The 17,864-nt window shown below is 55.2% G+C and overlaps 2 protein-coding genes across 5 annotated transcripts in view; both read right to left on the bottom strand.

Annotated features, from left to right (window-relative positions):
• Window positions 1-617: 617 nt before the first annotated feature.
• On the bottom strand, window positions 618-8,870 carry TMEM214 (transmembrane protein 214). Its single transcript, XM_080683003.1, has 17 exons — window positions 8,678-8,870; window positions 7,546-7,745; window positions 6,914-7,064; window positions 6,505-6,639; window positions 6,185-6,267; window positions 5,633-5,738; window positions 5,443-5,524; window positions 4,846-4,947; window positions 4,329-4,470; window positions 3,807-3,898; window positions 3,478-3,526; window positions 3,181-3,294; window positions 2,833-2,950; window positions 2,313-2,409; window positions 1,971-2,139; window positions 1,728-1,873; window positions 618-1,512 (listed from the first exon to the last, which is right to left on the bottom strand). The coding sequence occupies exons 1-17, from the start codon at window positions 8,820-8,822 to the stop codon at window positions 1,386-1,388; spliced, it is 2,058 nt and encodes a 685-aa protein (XP_080539129.1). The 5' UTR covers window positions 8,823-8,870; the 3' UTR covers window positions 618-1,385.
• Window positions 8,871-14,031: 5,161 nt separating this feature from the next.
• The window catches only part of MAPRE3 (microtubule associated protein RP/EB family member 3), a 41,878-nt gene continuing 38,045 nt past the window's right edge, over window positions 14,032-17,864 (bottom strand). For 2 of the 4 annotated variants that reach the window (XM_080685674.1, XM_080685675.1), the window contains exons 3-7: window positions 17,615-17,760; window positions 16,865-17,021; window positions 15,455-15,609; window positions 15,179-15,331; window positions 14,032-14,923 (exon numbers count right to left, since the gene is read on the bottom strand). In XM_080685674.1, coding sequence (XP_080541800.1) covers window positions 14,855-14,923; window positions 15,179-15,331; window positions 15,455-15,609; window positions 16,865-17,021; window positions 17,615-17,760 — 680 coding nt within the window. In that variant the 3' untranslated portion in view covers window positions 14,032-14,854. Of the gene's footprint in view, window positions 14,924-15,178; window positions 15,332-15,454; window positions 15,610-16,819; window positions 17,022-17,614; window positions 17,761-17,864 lie in introns of all 4 variants that reach the window. The other 2 variants (XM_080685672.1, XM_080685673.1) reach the window with 1 other exon arrangement.

Raw genomic sequence — 17,864 nt, forward strand, 5'->3', positions numbered from 1 at the left:
TAACTGCCACTAGGAGAGCTGGGTTCTGCCCAACGTGGGCTATTTAACTCCCAAGAGGTAACATTCTAACAAGGAAACAAAAATGTGAGTGGGCAGTGCCTCTCCTACTGCTTGTTTTGAAACATCCCAGAAACTGGAGGTGAGAACTAATGCAGTTATGGTAGTCTCAAGTCAAAAATTAAAAGGGCCTTTGGTGATAAACCCTTGATCCTGTCTCTTAAGAGTTCTAAATCGTTCACTCGCTGCCTTAGAAAACAAACCAATTAATAAATTAAGGTCCTGGCAAGGATAAGACACCTGATTGCCGGCCAAAAATTCCCCTAGGAGACTCTTCCCTGCGTTTCCAAGCATAAATCACTTAAGCTGTCAAGGCAAATCACAACAGGGACATGAATCACAGTGACAAGTGAGACCAGGGGAGCAAGGAGAGGTCCAGAACCCTCAATAGGCCGAAGTTTAGGATGGGTGTGGGCTTTCCTTAACGGGAAGTTCAATTACCACCAGCAGCTACAACCCTCAGGCGGGCAGGGGCCAAGGGGGATATGCAGGTGCCTATATTTTATCCTGTCCACAGCTAGGGGAACTCCTATATGAGGAGGCAGAGAGGAAAGCTAGAAATCAAATCTGTGTCCTTTATTCCACCTGCAGGCATATCGAGGAGCCATATACTGAATCCTGTCCCAACAGGCTGCTGGAAGGTTCCCTGGGCCCGAGGCACACAACTAACTGGCCTCTGCTCCCCAGAAAGATGGAGGGGTAGGCAACAGCGAGAAGCTGAACTTGGAGGCAGAGGCCCTCACACCCCCAGCACTGAAGGGGAATGGGGAAGAGAAAGGATCACCATGGAGGGGGCAGTGAGGGGCCTGGGAGGACCTACGCTGGGCATTTGAGGCGAGAGGTTTCTCCATCCAGCCCTCTCATGTGCAGGCTGTGGGCAGAAGTGAAGCTGCTCTTCCCCACTGGGGTGCCAGTCTCCCGGAAGTCCCTCTCCTTTTCCCGCTGCGGTTGAAGTATGGGAGCGAAATCATTCATCGAAGAATGCAGAAGCCACTCACTGGAGGCCCATCTTTGGGGATGAGGTGTTTGGGGCTTCAGGAGTGAGATGGAAGGCCGGAGACAAGAGAGGAGGCTGGAGAGGCTACCGCCCAAGGGCAGATGCTGGGAGCTATGTGCAATAGGGCCAGAGAAGTGCTCAGTGGGATCGTGGGTAGGACGCTGAGATACCCCTGGGCTCAGTCATCACCAAAAACTGGGGAAGAGACAACTGGCCACTTGCCTAGAAGACAGAACTCAGGCACCAAGTAAGAAAGACCCCATGCAGAACTGCCTCCCGCAGTCTCAGATGGCCCGTCTCAGACAGAAACTAGTGGCCAAGGTGGCAGGGCCTATTGCTGGGATATCATAGCAAGTGCCCAGTCCAAGAAAGCCACTGTGCTGTCCTGTAGGCAGAGCCAGGTCCAGTGGGCAGCCTCGCTGAGCTGTGTCTTCACGCAGTCCCAGGTCACCGGACCTCTGGGAGGAAAGCAGAACATCTGTGGGACTTGGGAAGTAGTGGTGTGCAGTTGTGTCAGGCCACAAGGCTGCACTCAGACCCACAACCACCAACCACAGTGGCCAAGGGAGGAGCAAGGGGCAGGGGAGAGAGACTGAACAGAGAAGCCTTGTCCCTGGAAAAAGGGCGTGGGGGCCCCTGGGGTTCCTGCTGGAGCCCTGGCTGAGGGTCTCACCTGCACACCTGGTGGCAGTGCTCCTGGGCCTGGGCCAGGGCCTCAAGCAGCAGGTGCCACACTGGCAACAGCACGCTGTGGTACAGCAGCAGGAGCAGCTCCCTCAGAGAATGGAGCAGCTGGTTCAGGACATCAGGGAGCTGGATCTGGAGCACGGAGAATGAATGGGGTTAGGGTGCCCCCGAATGCACCCTGGCCCTGAGGACCCAGTCCATGTGGGAGACCAGCCCGTCTCTGGCTTACCCTCTGGGAGAGGCTGGCGAGGCTATCACCAAAACAGACAAGGTGGGAGGCACCGTGGGCAGAGAGGAAGCTGACGGTGGCATTGATGTGGGTCCAGGCGAGCTGCAAGCTGGGCCTCACCACAGTCAGCAGGTGCGAGCCCCAGGCCGGCAGCGTCTCCTCTAGCCAGCTGCAGATGACAGGAGAGAGGAGGGCTGAGTTTCCTCAGGCAGCTCGGCTCCCCATAGTTGGGGAAGGGAGGCCTTGGAAAAGGAAAACCAGACTTACTTCCCACTGACTGTCAATGCCCTCACCACCCTGAACACCCAGTCCATCTCCCCCCACTCTCTGCGAGGTGCTCACCTGTAGCCTTGCAGGCTGTAGGAGTAGATCTTGGCACAGGCTTTTTGGCCAGCAGGCAAGAAGCCAGATGATTGAAGCAACCGGCCAGAAAGGGAGTCTGAGTAAAGGGGGGTCTCTGGTGAGCTCGGAGGTGGGGGGGCAGGGAGTGGGCAGACAGACACTACAGGCTCCCGAGCAGGCCCAGTGAGGGATGGGGTCGACCTTTGTGTGTTCACAGGGCTTCTACTGACCAGCTGTGATCTAACACTAACTGATACATCTTTCTGAGCCTCAATTTACTCAAAAATCATAAAGGAGACAACACCTACTTAAAGGAGACCATGAACACGCAAGCACTTCTACTCTGCAAAGCACTGGCCCAATGTGAAGTGGTAATGTCACAGTTGTGGACACAAAAATCTGTCTGAAAGTGTTTGTTTTGCAGCATCAGGGCAGAGCTGTGTGCTGGGGACAGGGGTGCTACAGCTAGCTCTATGACCCAACCCCATGCTACCTGCCTTGCCCGCCAATCCCTGCTTACCCTGGAAAGAGCTGTGTGACCGGAAGTCGTGGCACAGGAAACCTATGGCAAAGATCAGCACCAACAGGAGCAGCCGTGTCCAGGGCAGCCGGAAACCCCGAGCCTGCTGCAACAGACCCTAGGAGGAAAGGGGGTAGGAGCCGTGGTCAGAAGGGAGAGGGCTGGTCTTGCCTCCTAAGGCAGACCTCAAGCCAGACCTTCCAGGGAGAGGGGCAAGCCCTCACCATACCCAAGGTAGTGGGGGCTCCAGGGGACAGGTGGGGCAGGAATGTGATACGGGCCCAACCAGGGTGTGCCGAGACAGAGATGCAGAACAGCGTGTGGGTTGGGGAGGGCCGGTGCTGGCACCTTGCAGGCTGTGTCACAGGTGACAACATCCTGGTTATTACAGGCGCCTTTCCTCAGCAGCTCCTGGTTGATGAGCTTGAAGGATTCAGTGGTTTCTTGCAAAGACTTCTGTGCCTACAGGGTAAGAAACATCTGGTTGAGAGCATAAGCTTTGGCCGTGAGGAAACCCTCCACCATGCTTCATTTTCCAGGCCAAATGTACTAGCAGAGCCTTCTCAGGGAAGGGGGACAGTGGCTGGGGGTACGAACCCAGAACCCAGACGAGGCTCAGCCTGCCATGTCCTTCCAGCTCCTCACCTTCTTGGGAATCCGCTCCCAGGACCTGAGCAAATGCTCCAGCAGCAGGCTGTGGGGAAAACACAACCCCTTCCAATCAGGGGGTCCACTTGGCCCTTCCCATCCTCCATTAGGCCCCTGGCTGCCTCTGGCTGAAGACTGCACCCCACCAGCACAGGAGCTGCTTCCTAAGAGCCACATGCAATGTTCCCACTCAACTTGGAGGCATGAGCCCCAAAACAGTAACAAGTGTTCCCCTTCTGCTTCTAGGTCAGGGACAAGCTGGGAGGCACGAACTAAGGCTCTTCTGTGTGGATGAGAGGTAGGTGACAGCCCCCTCCCCCACCTGCCTGGATTGTGACAGGTGCTTGGGATATAGCTGCCTCCAGACGCTGGCACTGAGGGGGTCCACCGTCAGGCATTCGGTCAGGCTGCTCAGGAGCTGCACAGGAGACAGGAGAGAGACCGCTGGGCATGGGGCTGGTGGAGGGGAGAGAGCTGAGAAGTAATCCCCTTCTAAGTGGGACCATGCAGGCAACACATCCACCCTAAAGGGCGGACAAATCATGCCAGACCCCAGAAATCTCAGAGGCTGTAAAGGGGGAGGCTGGGGTCCTGAGCTAGACCTTGACCTCAAAGATCACTCATCTGCGAGGGGGAAGACATCAGAGACCAGCCAGACCTGAACGTGCTGTCCTTCCAGCTCTGTTCTTCTGAGGGCAGAACATGACAGAGTGGGGCAGGAGGCTGTCAAGAGTGAGCTAAGGGACGTCCAGGAAACCGGTCCGGGAAGACAGGGCCTTGGTGTGCAGACAGGGACCCCTGCAGCTGACCCCTGGAAGGGAAGAAGGAGCCTCCCGCCATTTCCTCACCTCTTTCCTCATCTTAGGAGGGCAGTCAGGGGTGGCTCTGGACAGGAAGGAGGGGAAGTAGGTATGCAGGGTGGATTCCGGCTTTGCCCCAAATGCCAGCACCTTCAATCGGGGGTAGAGCTGACACAGCTGCTCCTGCAGGCTGGGGTGGGGGTGGGGAGGAGAGCCAGGCACAGGCTCTAAAGGGAGCTGTGCATTGTGTCCCTTTGCCTGCCTCAGAGTCCACACCCTACCCGAGGAGGGGAGTCTAAGAATCTTGTAATGGCTCTGAATCTTTTTTAGAGTCAGAGACTCCTTGGAAAATCTGCTGCAAGTCACAGATCCTCTCCCCAGGAAAATACCCACATGCCAATCACACTCAAGGGTCCCTAAAATTTCAGGGCGTTTACTGAACCCTTGAACTTGCAGGTTGAGAATCTTAGATTTAGGGTGGCTGAAGAAGGGACAGGAATATATTGCCTGCTTCTGACCCCCTGCTGGGATCCTTCACAGCAGGTATGTCCCAGGGTGGCCCTACCTGGGTGTCAGGGAGTTGTTGGGCATATAGGCAAAGTCCAAAAGTGGGAAGAGGTCCTTGGGGCCAATCATGCCAAAGCCCTTGGTGAGGTTGGGGTGCATCCTGTGGAGGGAAGAAAGGCTTGTTGGGGACCACCAACTACCAGCCGTGGGCAAACTACGGCCCGCGGGCCGGATCCTGCCCGTTCGGCTGTTCTATCCGGCCCGCGGAGCTGAAAGAGCGGAGGGTTCTCTTGCTCTCCCCTCCGCTCCTTTACTTTGAATTTATATTAGTTCACACAAACACTCCATCCATGCTTTTGTTCCGGCCCTCTGGTCCAGTTTAAGAACCCATTGTGGCCCTCGAGTCAAAAAGTTTGCCCACCCCTGAACTAGGCCGTCATCCCAGCTAAGACCAACAGCTGGGAAAAAGGGCATAGACTCTACCCCACACCTCACCCCTTAATGGTTCCCTCCCCTTCCTTCTTCACCATCACATTCTGAGCTGGGAGGAGCTGGTCCTGGTCTCTATGGAGACCAGTATCCCAGCATCTCATTTTACTGAAATAGCTACTTGGAGACTCCTGGGCCCTCCCCTTCCCATCTGCCCTTTACTCACAGGAGCAGCCTATCCAGGTATGCAATGGCGAAGGGGGACAAGGATTTAATGCCCAGCACAGGCAGCATGATCCCCAGCCACACTGTGGAGACAAAGGTCAGGGAGGAAGCCTCAGGCTCAGACCCAGTGGGACACTGAAGAGAAGTTTCCTGGCTCCAACCCCACCCCCTCTTTCCCACTGCCTTGTTACCTTTCAGCCCCTCGGTGAGGTTGGCAAAACCTGCTTGACCCAGGGCCCACATGATGGTCAGACACTTTGCTGGTCGATTCTGGTGGGACCTCAGCAGTTCCAGGAACTGAGGAGCCAAGTAAGAGAGGCAGGCTGGGATAGGGCAAAGCATCAGAAGCACCCCCAAAACGAGGCAGGAAGAGCTGTCAACTGGGACAGTGGGGCACCGCGGTAGTGTGATGCAGTGACTCAGAGCGCGGGCTCTGGCACCAGACTGTGGCCTTCACCCATACTTGCCACTTACTAGGTGACTGACTCTGGGAAAGTTACTGAACCCCTCTGTGGCTCAACCTTCTCATCTATAAAATGAAAGTGACAGCAGTACTTGCCTCATGTATGTGTGTGTGTGTGTGTGTATAAAAAGCAGACACACAGTAACTGCTAACAGTGTCAGCTATCATGACTGGTCTTACAGGGTCTTCTGATAGCCCTTGACTGGATCCAACAGGGTAGAACCTGCCCGACCGCCCCAGTCCTAGCCTCCTGACGTTCCTACCACCACCCTGAGCTCACCTTGCCCAGGTTCATGGTGGCAATCTTGGGCTTGTCTTGCAGAATGGCCTGGATACAGATACGGTAGCCATGGAGCGACTCCCCTGGAGAGACACATGCTCTTAGACCCACACGTAGGAACAGACATCCAAAACCTGCAATCTCCCTATTGGCAGCTGTAAGCCCCGAACTCAGGCCAACAAGTCCTAACTTCCTCCTCCCTTTCCAAAAGTGTCAGAATTAGCATGTTTCTCTACTGGAAACAACCCAGCCACTTTTGAAGCAAGAAAAAAGGAAACAGGCCCCCAAGATGGGGCTGGCTCCCCCTCACGGCCCCTCACCTGGCGTCTTATCCAGCTCTTGCAGCATGGTGAACAGACAGTGGTCAAAAAAGAGCTCCAGGGACCCCGCCGCCTTTGCCAGCAGCCCTCGGATGATCCCACGCAGCTCGCGGCTCACCAGGCTATAGGGGTAATCTGGGCAATAGGCCTCCACATGAGTGCTGGGACCAGAAGCCTCTGCCAGCTCCAAGACCGGTGAGTGGAGCCAAGGTCCACACGGAGGCTGGCACCGTCCCTACCCCAATAAGGCTCAGAAACGTTCACACCATGATGGTTTGAGAACAGCTCCACCCATGTAAATCAGGGCAGCGGGCAGCACTGGGGTCTGTTACTAAGTAATGTGCTTACGCACAGCCATTTCAGAATTTCCTTGAACTTGTCTGAGCTTGAGGGAGTTGAGAGAACTAACCGTGAGTATGCTGGCTTAGTGTGGGCTCACTCAGAGGGGCTTGGAGCTTGTAGTTGAGATAGCTGGCCAGGTCCTTCAACCACACGGATGGGTTCCCAGAGAACACGCTCTGGCTCTTGTCCAGTTCCTTCTGTAGAGCTGCCACGTCCAGCTGCCAGGGACACAGGCCCCACATGGTCAGTTGCGGGAGGAGGAACAAAGGGTTTCTGCTTTTAGACATAAGGATGTGGAGTGCCACAAGTTTGCTGCATCCAGATCTTTAGAAAGTTTAGGACAACTGGAATTGCTGACCCCCAGGACCAGCACTCTTAGGCCCTTCACGCGTTCAAGGGGAAAAACAAAAGGCAAGATGCTCCCAGGGGCGAGGAAACAAGCAGTTTCTCTAACCTCGCCCTCGTATCTCTGGGCTTCAAGGCTCTCTTCTCACTAACCCACGTTTCCCTCTGAGCTCCTCATTCCCTTTTTATCCTGAGAGCAAACATTCTACCCCTTGGGGTTTCATCCTCCTCCGAATGCCTCCTCTCTGCCAACAGTGTCCCCTCAGCTATCAGCTGCCCGTCCTCCTGCCCCTTTTCATCTTCTCCACACTCAGGTCCTCGCTCTTCCCCCACCTAAAGGCAAGGCGCACTCACAGCTCTCAGTGCCTCCTCCAGGCTGCGGAAGCGGCCCTGCTTCTGGTTTTGGTTGGTGAGGGTCGCCACCTTCTTCGTCTGCTTTTTGTTGGAGGGTTTCTTAGGCTCTGCAGCGGGGGGTGGAACCTGCTCCTTATTCTGCTTCTTCATGATTTTCTCAAAGCCCCGCTCATAAAGGGTGCTTGTCGTCTGGATGGGAGCTGAGGTGGTGATAGGCAGAGAAAGAGGGGCCACCCTCGGGTCAGGAGGACCTCACGGGAACAGGGGTCCCTTCTCCCACCTGGCACCTAATTCACCTCCAGGGAGGAGCTGCCTCAAAGCCCCTCCCTGCTGTCCTGCTGAGGGAGCAGGCCAGCGAGCCTACTGGCTGCTCCGTGCAGACCCCACAGCGCGGGTTCCTGCGCCTTTTGCAGAGATGAGGCGTTTGCTACTAAATCGGAGGATGCGGGAACTAGTGGAGGGGTGGGGGGCAGAGGGCTGGCTTCTTTGGTGAGAGATTAGGAGTCAGGATTTTTCCATCTTGGTCCTACCCCAGTTCCTCTTGGTTCAGATGTGACAACTCCCTAATCAACAAGTGGCAAGCGTTCTCCACTCCTCTGGGAGGTTTGAGGGAACAGGCGCCACAGAGTAAGGCTTGGCGGGTGTCTAGCGTGCGGTGAACATTGCTCCCGCGGCTAGGCCTCCTGTCCGCCCTCCCCTCACCCCACCAGCTGGTTCCTTAGGAGGGGCACCTTATATAATGAACAAGCATGCCTCTTCCCAGCTCTCGGACACCTGCCCAGAGAGGCCAGGCTAGGGCCCGGCAACAGCTGGTCGGGTATGTGCGGTGACCCTGGCGTCCAGACCGGAATCCTTGTCCCCTCTGACAGGTGACTCTGGGCAAGGCATCGAACTCCATTGGGCCTCAGTTTACTCCTCGGCGAAGCCAGGACAGCAACCTCCCGCACGCTGTCTACACGCTGTCTACCATGTGTGAGGCTCAAGAGACAAGTCAAGGGTAGCGCTCGCTGAACCGGAGGCGCCGATCGGCAGGACGGCTCGCGCCTGGAGGAGCCCGGGGAGGTCAGCTGCTCGGTAGCCCCGGGAGGGGCAAGCTCGGGTCCCGGCGGCGGCGGGCCGGGTGGGTACTCACGGGTCAGATCGTATTTCCACACTCCGTTCGCCTCCCCGAGGGTCCGGCGGTCCGCTCCGCCGCCTCGCCCGCCGCCGGTGGTCCCCGGCCGCCGCCCCTTCTTCACCACCTCCCAGCGCCCCGCACCCGCCGTGATAGCCGCCATGGGTCCCACCCTCCAGCCTCTGTCCGCCACCTCCCCGGGCTTTCCGGTTGGTGTGCACGCGCCGCGCTCTGCCACGTCTCTTTGCAGAGCCTCGCGGCGCGTGACGCTGCCCCAAGGCAGCCTGGGATTTGTAGTCTTTCGGTTTTGCCAGGTTATTGCTAGCGAGGGTGAGGGTGGGGGTGGGGGTGAGGGTGGGGGTGGGGGTGGGGGTGGGGGTGGGGGTGGGGGTGGGGGTGGGGGTGTACGTCTGGGCTCCTTCGCAGCAACAGACTTCCAAAGATGTTGAGACGGAGGCTATTATGTTTAGCGACCTGTCATGGAGCACCTACTGTGTGAGGGTCGCTGCATCAGGTGACTTGCTAATTTAACTGATGCGGTTTTTCTCGTAGTGCTAGAAGGATGGCATGGAAATAGTTCTCTTCACCTCCAGGAGAGTTGGTAGATTAAACGCTTCCTTCGCTCTAGGAAAGTGTTTGTGTTGCTGGTGATTAAACTTTGAGTTTAATGGGCTGTAAAAATCTATTGTGCAGGAACAGGGAAGAGGATGGAGCTTGAGGGAAGAGGCACTTTTTGGAGGGTGGAGAGTGGCGAGTTCTTTTGATAGGAGGCAGAGAAAAGTCTGGGGCTCTGGAACAGCCAGGGCTGGGTTTCCTCTTGCAGACTATGGAAAAGCAGCAGCTCTGGCTCCGGCTGCAGTCAGTCCCCAGTCCCAGATGTGGCAGAGAAATGATCAAAAGCCGCAGACCTGAGGAACCACTCCAACAGGTTACTGCTCATTCACTGTCCCTGGAGGGCCTCCTACCTTGCTTGTAATATATTGTGAGACCACAAAGCTTGAAGCTTCCCAGCAGGGGAAGACGAGGGAAGGTGAAATGAAAGGAATTTATCACAATTAAGGAAATGTGCTATTTTGTATACATTCCTACGTTTGAGGATGAGATTCATACCTGTATAACCCAGGATTTTCTCCTTATTTTCAGGTCAACTGATTAGCAACTTAATTCTATCTACAACCTTGGGAGAAACCAAGATGGCGGCATAGGTAAACACCTAAACTGCTGCCTCGCACAACAATTTCAAAACTACAACTAAAAGACAGAACGGACACCATCCAGAACCGCAGGAAAGCTGACTGAGTGAAAATTCTACAACTAGAAGGAAGGAGAAAAGCTCACAGAGAATTGGAGGTACGGCAAAGGGTCTTTGTGCGCGCAGAGAGGAAGGGCGGCGGAGTGCCTGGCTGGCTTTCTCTGGCGGAAGGGGGAAGGGAGCCCCCGACCGCATTGAACCCCAGTTCTGACTGCACTGAACATCTATTCCGGGCGAGCCCCTGGGGACCCACGCTCTTGAGGGGGGAGTCTGGACTCTCGGGCGGAGACTCGGGAGCCGGGGAAGGCGGAAGACTGAAAGTCCGCTCACGCCAGTGCGCACAAAGGCTGCTGGAGGCTGCCACAGGCTTTCCCTAGCGGAAGGGAGTGAGAGGCTCCTGACGGCACCGAACACCAGTTCTGACTGAAGTGAGCCCCAGTTCTGACTGCAGTGAACCCCAGTTCCAGGCGAGCCCCTGGAGACCCACGCTCTTGTGGGGGGAGTCTGGACTCTCGGGCGGAGACTCGGGAGCCGGGGAAGGCGGAAGACTGAAAGTCCGCTCGCGCCAGTGCGCACAAAGGCTGCGGGGGCTGCCACAGGCTTTCCCTAGCAGAAGGGAGTCAGAGGCTCCTGACGGCACAAAACCCCAGTTCTGACTGAAGTGAGCCCCAGTTCTGACTGCAGTGAACCCCAGTTCCAGGCGAGCCCCCGGGGACCCACGCTCTTGTGGGGGGAGTCTGGACTCTCGGGCGGAGACTCGGGAGCCGGGGAAGGCGGAAGACTGAAAGTCCGCTCGCGCCAGTGCGCACAAAGGCTGCGGGAGGCTGCCACAGGCTTTCCCTAGCGGAAGGGAGTGAGAGGCTCCTGATGGCACCGAACACCAGTTCTGACTGAAGTGAGCCCCAGTTCTGACTGCAGTGAACCCCAGTTCCAGGCGAGCCCCCGGAGACCCACGCTCTTGTGGGGGGAGTCTGGACTCTCGGGCGGAGAATCGGGAGCCGGGAAGGCAGAGGACTGAAGGCACACACGTGCTAGCAAGGGCAAGGCTGATGGGAAGCCAAGACTGAGACTCCACCCCATCCAAGCAGAGCACAGAGGCTATTGCAATTTGGCAAGTCTAATCCTATAAGGCTGTCTCCAGCACCGGACTTCTCCCAGCATAGACACAGCTGATCCTTACAGCCAACTGGCCTGGAGGTCAATTCTTCCCAGTGATACCAACAACAATAAAGACTTAATTACAACAAGGCTGTACACACAGTCCACAAAGGGGTGCACCAAGAGTGTCCACCCCAGGTTAACTGGGGAGGCAGACCCACTGGGCCAAATTGGAAACCTAGCACACAAATCTACCAACTCAGGGAAGCAGTGAAAATGCAGCGTCTAAGAATCAGATCACAAACGAAAGAAATGGAGGAAAACAAACGACTGGATATAGAATTCAAAACCACGGTTATAAGGCTTTTTAAGAATATCCTAGAAAAGGCCGATAAATATAACGAGACCCTCGAAGAGATGAAAAAGGACCAACTAGAAATTAAACATACACTGACTGAAATAAAAAATATTATACAGAGACCCAAAAACAGACAAGAGGAACACAAAAATCAAGTCAAAGAATTGAAATACAAAGAAGCAAAAAACACTCAACCGAAAAAGCAAAAAGCAAAAAAAAAAATCCAAAAAGTTGAAGATAATGTAAGAAGACTCTGGGACAACTTCAAGCGTACCAACATCAGAATTATGGGGGTGCCAGAAGAAGAGAGAGAGCAAAATACTGAAAACCTATTTGAAGAAATAATGACTGAAAACTTTCCCCACCTGGTGAAAGAAATAGACTTACAAGTCCAGGAAGCCCACAGAACCCCAAACAAAAGGAATCCAAAGAGGACTACACCAAGACACATCATAATTAAAATGCCAAGAGCAAAAGACAAAGAGAGAATATTAAAAGCAGCAAGAGAAAAACAGTTAGTTACCTACAGGGGAGCACCCATACGACTGTCAGCTGACTTTTCAACGGAAACTATGCAGGCCAGACGGGAGTGGCAAGAAATTTTCAATGTGATGAATAGCAAGAACCTACAACCAAGATTACTCTACCCAGCAAAGCTATCATTCAGAATTGAAGGGCAGATAAAGAGTTTCACAGACAAGAAAAAGCTAAAGGAGTTCATCACCACCAAACCAGTATTATATGAAATGCTGAAAGGTATTCTTAAAGAAGAGGAAGAAGAAAAAAGGAAAGATAAAAATTATGAACAACAAATACATATCTATCAACAAGTGAACCTAAAAATCAAGTGAATTAAAAACCTGAGGAACAGAATAATCTGGTGAATACAATAGAATCAGGGGCATAGAAAGGGAGTGGACTGATAATTCTCAGGGGGAAACGGGTATGGGGGGGTTCATAAAGAGACTGGACAAAAATCATACACCTATGGATGAGGACAGTGGGGGGTAGGTAAGGGCAGAAGGTGGGGTGGGAAATGGCTGGAGGGGAACTATGGGGGAAAAAAGGAGAAATAATTGTAATAATCTGAATAAAGATTTATTTAAAAAAAAAAATTCTATCTACAACCTTAATTCCCCTTTGCTATGAAACCTAACATATTGGCAGGTTCTGGGAATTATGTGGACATCTCTGGGGGGAGGCATTATTCTGCCTACCACACCTACTTTATCAGCAGGGTGAGGTCTGGGCCTGAAGATGAACATTGGACAATGCAAAACAACTACTGTATCCTTTTATAGAATCTACTTGGGATATACTATAAAGGAGGAAAGGCCTTTTAAAATGAGGCAAGGGATTAAAAAATCACAAAGATCAATAAAAGCAGCCCAGACTCAATGGCTCAGTGGTTGAGCGTTGACCTATGAACCAGGAGTTTACGGTTCCATTCCCAGTCAGGGCACATGCCTGGGTTGTGGGCTTGATCCCCAGTGTGGGGCATGCAGGATGCAGCCAATCAAGATTCTTTTTCATCATTGATGTTTCTATCTCTCTCTCCCTCTCCCTTCCTCTCTGAAATCAATAAAAATATATTTTAAAAAAAGATCAATAAAAGCAGGCAATGAACTTGTTAGAGGAGAAAAAGAGATAAAATAAAGCCAGAAGTGTCTGTATGTGGGGTGGGAGTCAAAAGGAGGAGGAGAAGTGCATGAGGAATGAGCAGGCAAGAGTTGCTTATCTTAGGCTTCTATCTGGAGCCATTAGAGAAATGGGGGTCCTCTGGAAGAAGGGTCATGGAGCAGGGCCACAGAAGAAACAGCCCCAACTGTATCTCGGTCACTCTCAGGATGGTGAAGAAACAGCTACCGGGACTAGCCTGAACCTAGAGGAACATTCTGGGGGCAATAGCTCTGTGGTCTTTGGGGATGAGTACTCAACCATGAATCTGGAGGTGTGAATTCTAGTCCAGGTTTTTACCACCTTGAGTAAGTCATGTCCCATGTGGGCCTTGGTCCCTTCATCAGTAAATGACGGTGCTGGTCTCCATGACGGCGAGGCTTCATTTGAATGGGCCTGGTAGCGCTTGTTGGACTTCCAGGACATTGGTTGGTATGGCTCTTTGCTGGGACACACACCAGGCAGGCAGGGCTGTGTGGATGATGTGAAAGCTTCTTGATCGTGGTTCCCATGAGACCTTGTTCTACAGAAGGAACCCCATGGGCACTGCTGTCCTCTGGACTTCAGTGCTCAGAGTTGCTTACTCTTTGTAACCCACTCAGCTTTCTCTGTCAGATGAGCCCTTGTTCCCGGCTGGGTCACTGTTTGAGGTGTGTGAGCCTTGACAAAGGGTGGGGGACAACATGAAGTCTAACTGGCCTCTTGGCCAGGCCACCGTTACCCACCTATCCCTATCCCCATGGCTCCAAACCTTGTTCTTCCTCAGGGATTGGGGGTAGGCGTCTATGTCTTAGAGCCCTGGCATCAGTGTTGGGAGATGGGGGCTGGGTCAGAGCTGGCTCTGAGGCCAAGCGCCAGCGGTGGTGTGCAGACATGAGGGAAGGCCACCGTGGTGCTGTGCTCAGGGCATGCTCTGGGAGGGGAGCGCTCAGGGAGAGCAAAGCTTTAAGACCCAGGCTGTAGCTCAGTTGAGGGAGACATGGCATGGACTTTTACCACACAAGTTTATTTAAATAAAAGTGAACACATACACAGGCTGGGTGGCCCAAGGAGGCGGGGTGGGGGAGGTGGGTGGATGGGAGGCAGACATACAGGAGGGTCAGGGCAGAGTCTGTGTGGTATGAACAGGCTGCGGAGGGAGTGGCTGGGGGCCTCGGGGCAGTGTTGGGCTTTGGGGCTGGGGGAAAGGGGCCCAGGGTGGGTGAGTCTGGTGCCAGGAGGTCATTTTCATCCCTCGCATGCTCCCTTCCCTCTCCCTGACCACCGAGACCTAAGGCACCCTCTCCTCAGTCCCCCTCCTGACATCAGCCTTCCCCTCAACTACTGGGGAGTCAAAAGACAAAATAAATAAGAATTGTGAGGCCTGCCATGGCCCGGCAATGGGGAAGGGAAGCCAAGCCAGGCACACTGCCCTGGAGCCCGTGCTGTGAGCCCTGGGAAAAGAACAGGTAAAGTGCAAGGAAAATCCAGTAAGTAAAAATATACCAATGACTTTGTCAAATATACAGCTGCTGGCTGTCAGGGGAGCAGGCGGCTGGCGGGGGTGGGTGGCATAGCACCCTGGGAAGTTGGCCGAAACAGCATAGAGACAACGGAAATAAATAGGGGTGGGGAGTGGGCAGGGGTCCCACCCACTGGCCAGTGCGGGGCCTCTGCCTGCCCATCTGCCCCATCCCCTCCAGCCTCCTCGCCTGACTCCCCAATGCTGCGGCACTGACACCAAGCACCCGGCCGACGCTCTAAGGAAAGGATTATAATGTGGGGTGGGCGTGGGGTGGGGGCGTGCAGTCAGCCAGGGCTGGAGCCGCCCTCAGTACTCGTCCTGGTCTTCTTGTTGGTGTTCCTCAATCTCATCGTCCTCAGGGGGTGCAAAGCCTTCCTGGAGGGGGGAAGGGAGAGGACAGGGTGAGCCAGGCAGGCGGGCGGGAGTGTGGATGGTGTAGGAAGCTTGGGAACAAGGCTTCTAGTCCTCCTTTCCCTGCTAACGCTCTCTGTGACCTGGGGCTTGTGACTGCAGCTCGCTGTCCTCACCGTCTATGTCTATGTTCTCCAAGGTTCCTTCGGGTCCTGTCTCCTCCCGTCTTAGGGCCAGGCGGGATGGGGGAGGGCCCAGTAGGCCTGGGACAGAGCTCACCTCGGTGGCATAGAGAATGCCAATGATGCCCGAGATGACAGGGCTGTTCTCGCTTTCGTGTTCCTGGCAGATGAGCTCGATGTCTCGGAGTTTGCTGAAGTAGAAGTCACGCTCCTTCTCCAGCCCATCCACTGTCAGCTTCAGATCCAACAGCTGTGTGGGCGAAGGTGGTGGTCAAGCCAGAGGTCCCGCCTCAGACTCCCTTCCCACCCTGACATCCTCGGGCCTGGCTGTTGAGGCAGGGTTGTCTCAGGTACCCCCACCCACCCCACTCACCTGCTGGTTGAGTTCAAGGATTTGGGCATCAGTCTCATGGCCACCGTTTCGGGACGATGGGGGATTCTTCCGGAGGATGCAGGGTGGGGCCACGTTGCTCAGCCGGCCAGAGGTCTGCATGTTTTTGGGGCCTGTGGGGGACGTCCTCTGTGGGACTGCGCAGAGGAGAAAATTCGGAGGGGGCCATGTGAGCCCATAGCTCAGGGGGTGGGAGACGGCCTGGTGTGATGAGTGTGCAGCAGGCCCCTGCTAAAGGCAGGTACTCTGCCCTCCTCTCCTCTCCCACTCGGGGGCCTCTACATCTAGGCCTCAAGCCACGGCCACACGTGACACCACAGCAGCTGTGCAGCCCTTTGCAAGCCTGAGAGAGCAGGGACTGCAGGGAACTGAAGAAGGTGAGGTGTGGGGAGGGAGGAGAGCTGGCCGAGGGAGACATGAGGGAAACCGGGATAGGGAACTGGGGAAGTGGGGCTGGGAGGGTTGGTGCCTCTTGTGCTGACAGCTGAAGCCCGAGGGAAAGCAGCTGGGGCAGGGTCTCCATCTATTCTCCTGGCAGCCCAAAGCCACTCTCCGTATAGGTGACCTCAGAGTCTCAGGACTGGAGGACAGAAAAGAAACCTGCCCTGCCCCTCCTGGCTGCCTGCCTCGGGACAAGCATGCTGTGGCTCTTGCTCTCTGGCTGGGGCAGCTCCCTAGCCAGAGCCGCTGCTTCTAATGCAAAGCAAGCAGGTGAGTGGGCCAGGCCCAGGCGGGGCAGCAGCGCAAACAGGAGGGCTCTGCTATGACGGGTTCAGATGCGGGCTGGGGCCGCTCCTCTCCCTTCCTCTCCCTTCCCTCCCGTCCCCAAAGGCCCTATGCTTCTTTCCCTTCTTCTCTAGAACCCAGACAAAGCCTTGTTTCCAGAGCCTCGTCTCTTGAGGACTTAGGACGATGGGCCTTTGGAATGGGGGAAGATATGACCAGGCTTGGCAAAGTCCCGTTCCCGGGCGTCCAGTGGGCAGGGGGCAAGAAGGATGTGTAGTGCTGGCACCAGGCCCTTGGCCTGGATGGACGTGGACGGAGGAAGCATGCCACGTGCTGCCCCGTCATCTCGAGGCAAACCTGTTAGCTCATGCTACAGAACGAAGGGCCCTGGGCCTCCCACCGCCAGCTGCCACCTTGGCTGGTGCCAGTGGCTCTCCTTTTGTGGCCATCTTTGGAGCCCTCTCCTCCCTGCTGTGACTCCCCCTGGTCTAAGGGGGCAGCAGGCGGCGTCATCTGAACTCCGTGATAACAGTCTCCTCTAGGCTGGCAGGGCCGGGTGGGTGGCCCAGGAGGCACTCCTGGCTGGCCCGGCCCCACACACTCCCTCCCCCAGCATGTTACCTGCTGTGCCAATGAGTTTCTTGGATTTGTTGAAGATCTGATCACCTGGGTTAGGAGGTGGCGCTACGTCCTGGCCCTGCCGCGCCAGCAGAGGGTTGTATTCCTTTCCATCATAGTTTGCGTCAAAGAATTTCTTAAACCACTGAATAAACTCAAAATTATCTTGGAATTTTCCTTTCACTAATTTCTCTACAGGAATTATCTGAAACAGACCACATAAGCAGAGAACTTTAGCCACCTGTATGGAGGGCTGCCTTCCTCTGAGGGCCACTGCTCTCAGGAGAGCCAGCCCCTGGCCACAGTGGCCTCCAGCTCCTCCACCTGCCCCTCCCATGGTGCCAGGACACAGGGTGGGCTGCAGGCCAGGCGGCCGGCTGGCCCGGGATCCAGAGACAGCCTTCCTCCAGGCACAGGAGAAACTGTGGGGGGGAGGGGAGTGTCGCGGTGCTGCTGCCTCCACGTGGGGTGGGGGCTGCTGGAACCAGGGGCCTGGGGCCATTGAGGCAGTAGATTGAGCAAGAGCCTTTTCTTGGGCCCTAGGGAAGGAATGAATAGAAGTACCAAGCCTCAATGGATGGATATGGTCCAGAGAGGAGGAAGGGGCAGGAATGTCATTAGGATGGGATGTGAAGAATGTGGGGTTTTCCACTGTGCCTTGAGCTGGGGGGACATTCCCTCGGAGAGTAGAGGGGTGGAGAGAGGCGCAGATGGAATGGCCCTTGGCCCTGTTGGTGGGCCGTCTTCTTCCCCAAGGTCACACAGCTCCTCAGGGCCCCCGGGAGCACAGGCACCTACTTTGTCAACACCCATCTTCTTAAAAGCTGCTTGCAGCACCTTGAAGTTTTGGATGTACTCGTGCTCTAGCTTGGCCTGGAACTTCACCTTCCTCAAGTGCACGCAGCCAGGGAAGAGCATGTCCATGAACTGGCAGTAGGCTGCCCCTGAGGAGAAGCAGGGCTGACCGAGGGGCCCAGACCGCTCCCTTGCCTAGGCTGCTTGCTTTCCCTTCAGCCAGCCCCTCTGCCGGCCTACTCCCCCAAACTAC

The sequence above is a fragment of the Plecotus auritus genome (genome assembly GCF_963455305.1).
Source record: "Plecotus auritus genome assembly, chromosome: 8".
Taxonomy (NCBI): domain Eukaryota; kingdom Metazoa; phylum Chordata; class Mammalia; order Chiroptera; family Vespertilionidae; genus Plecotus; species Plecotus auritus.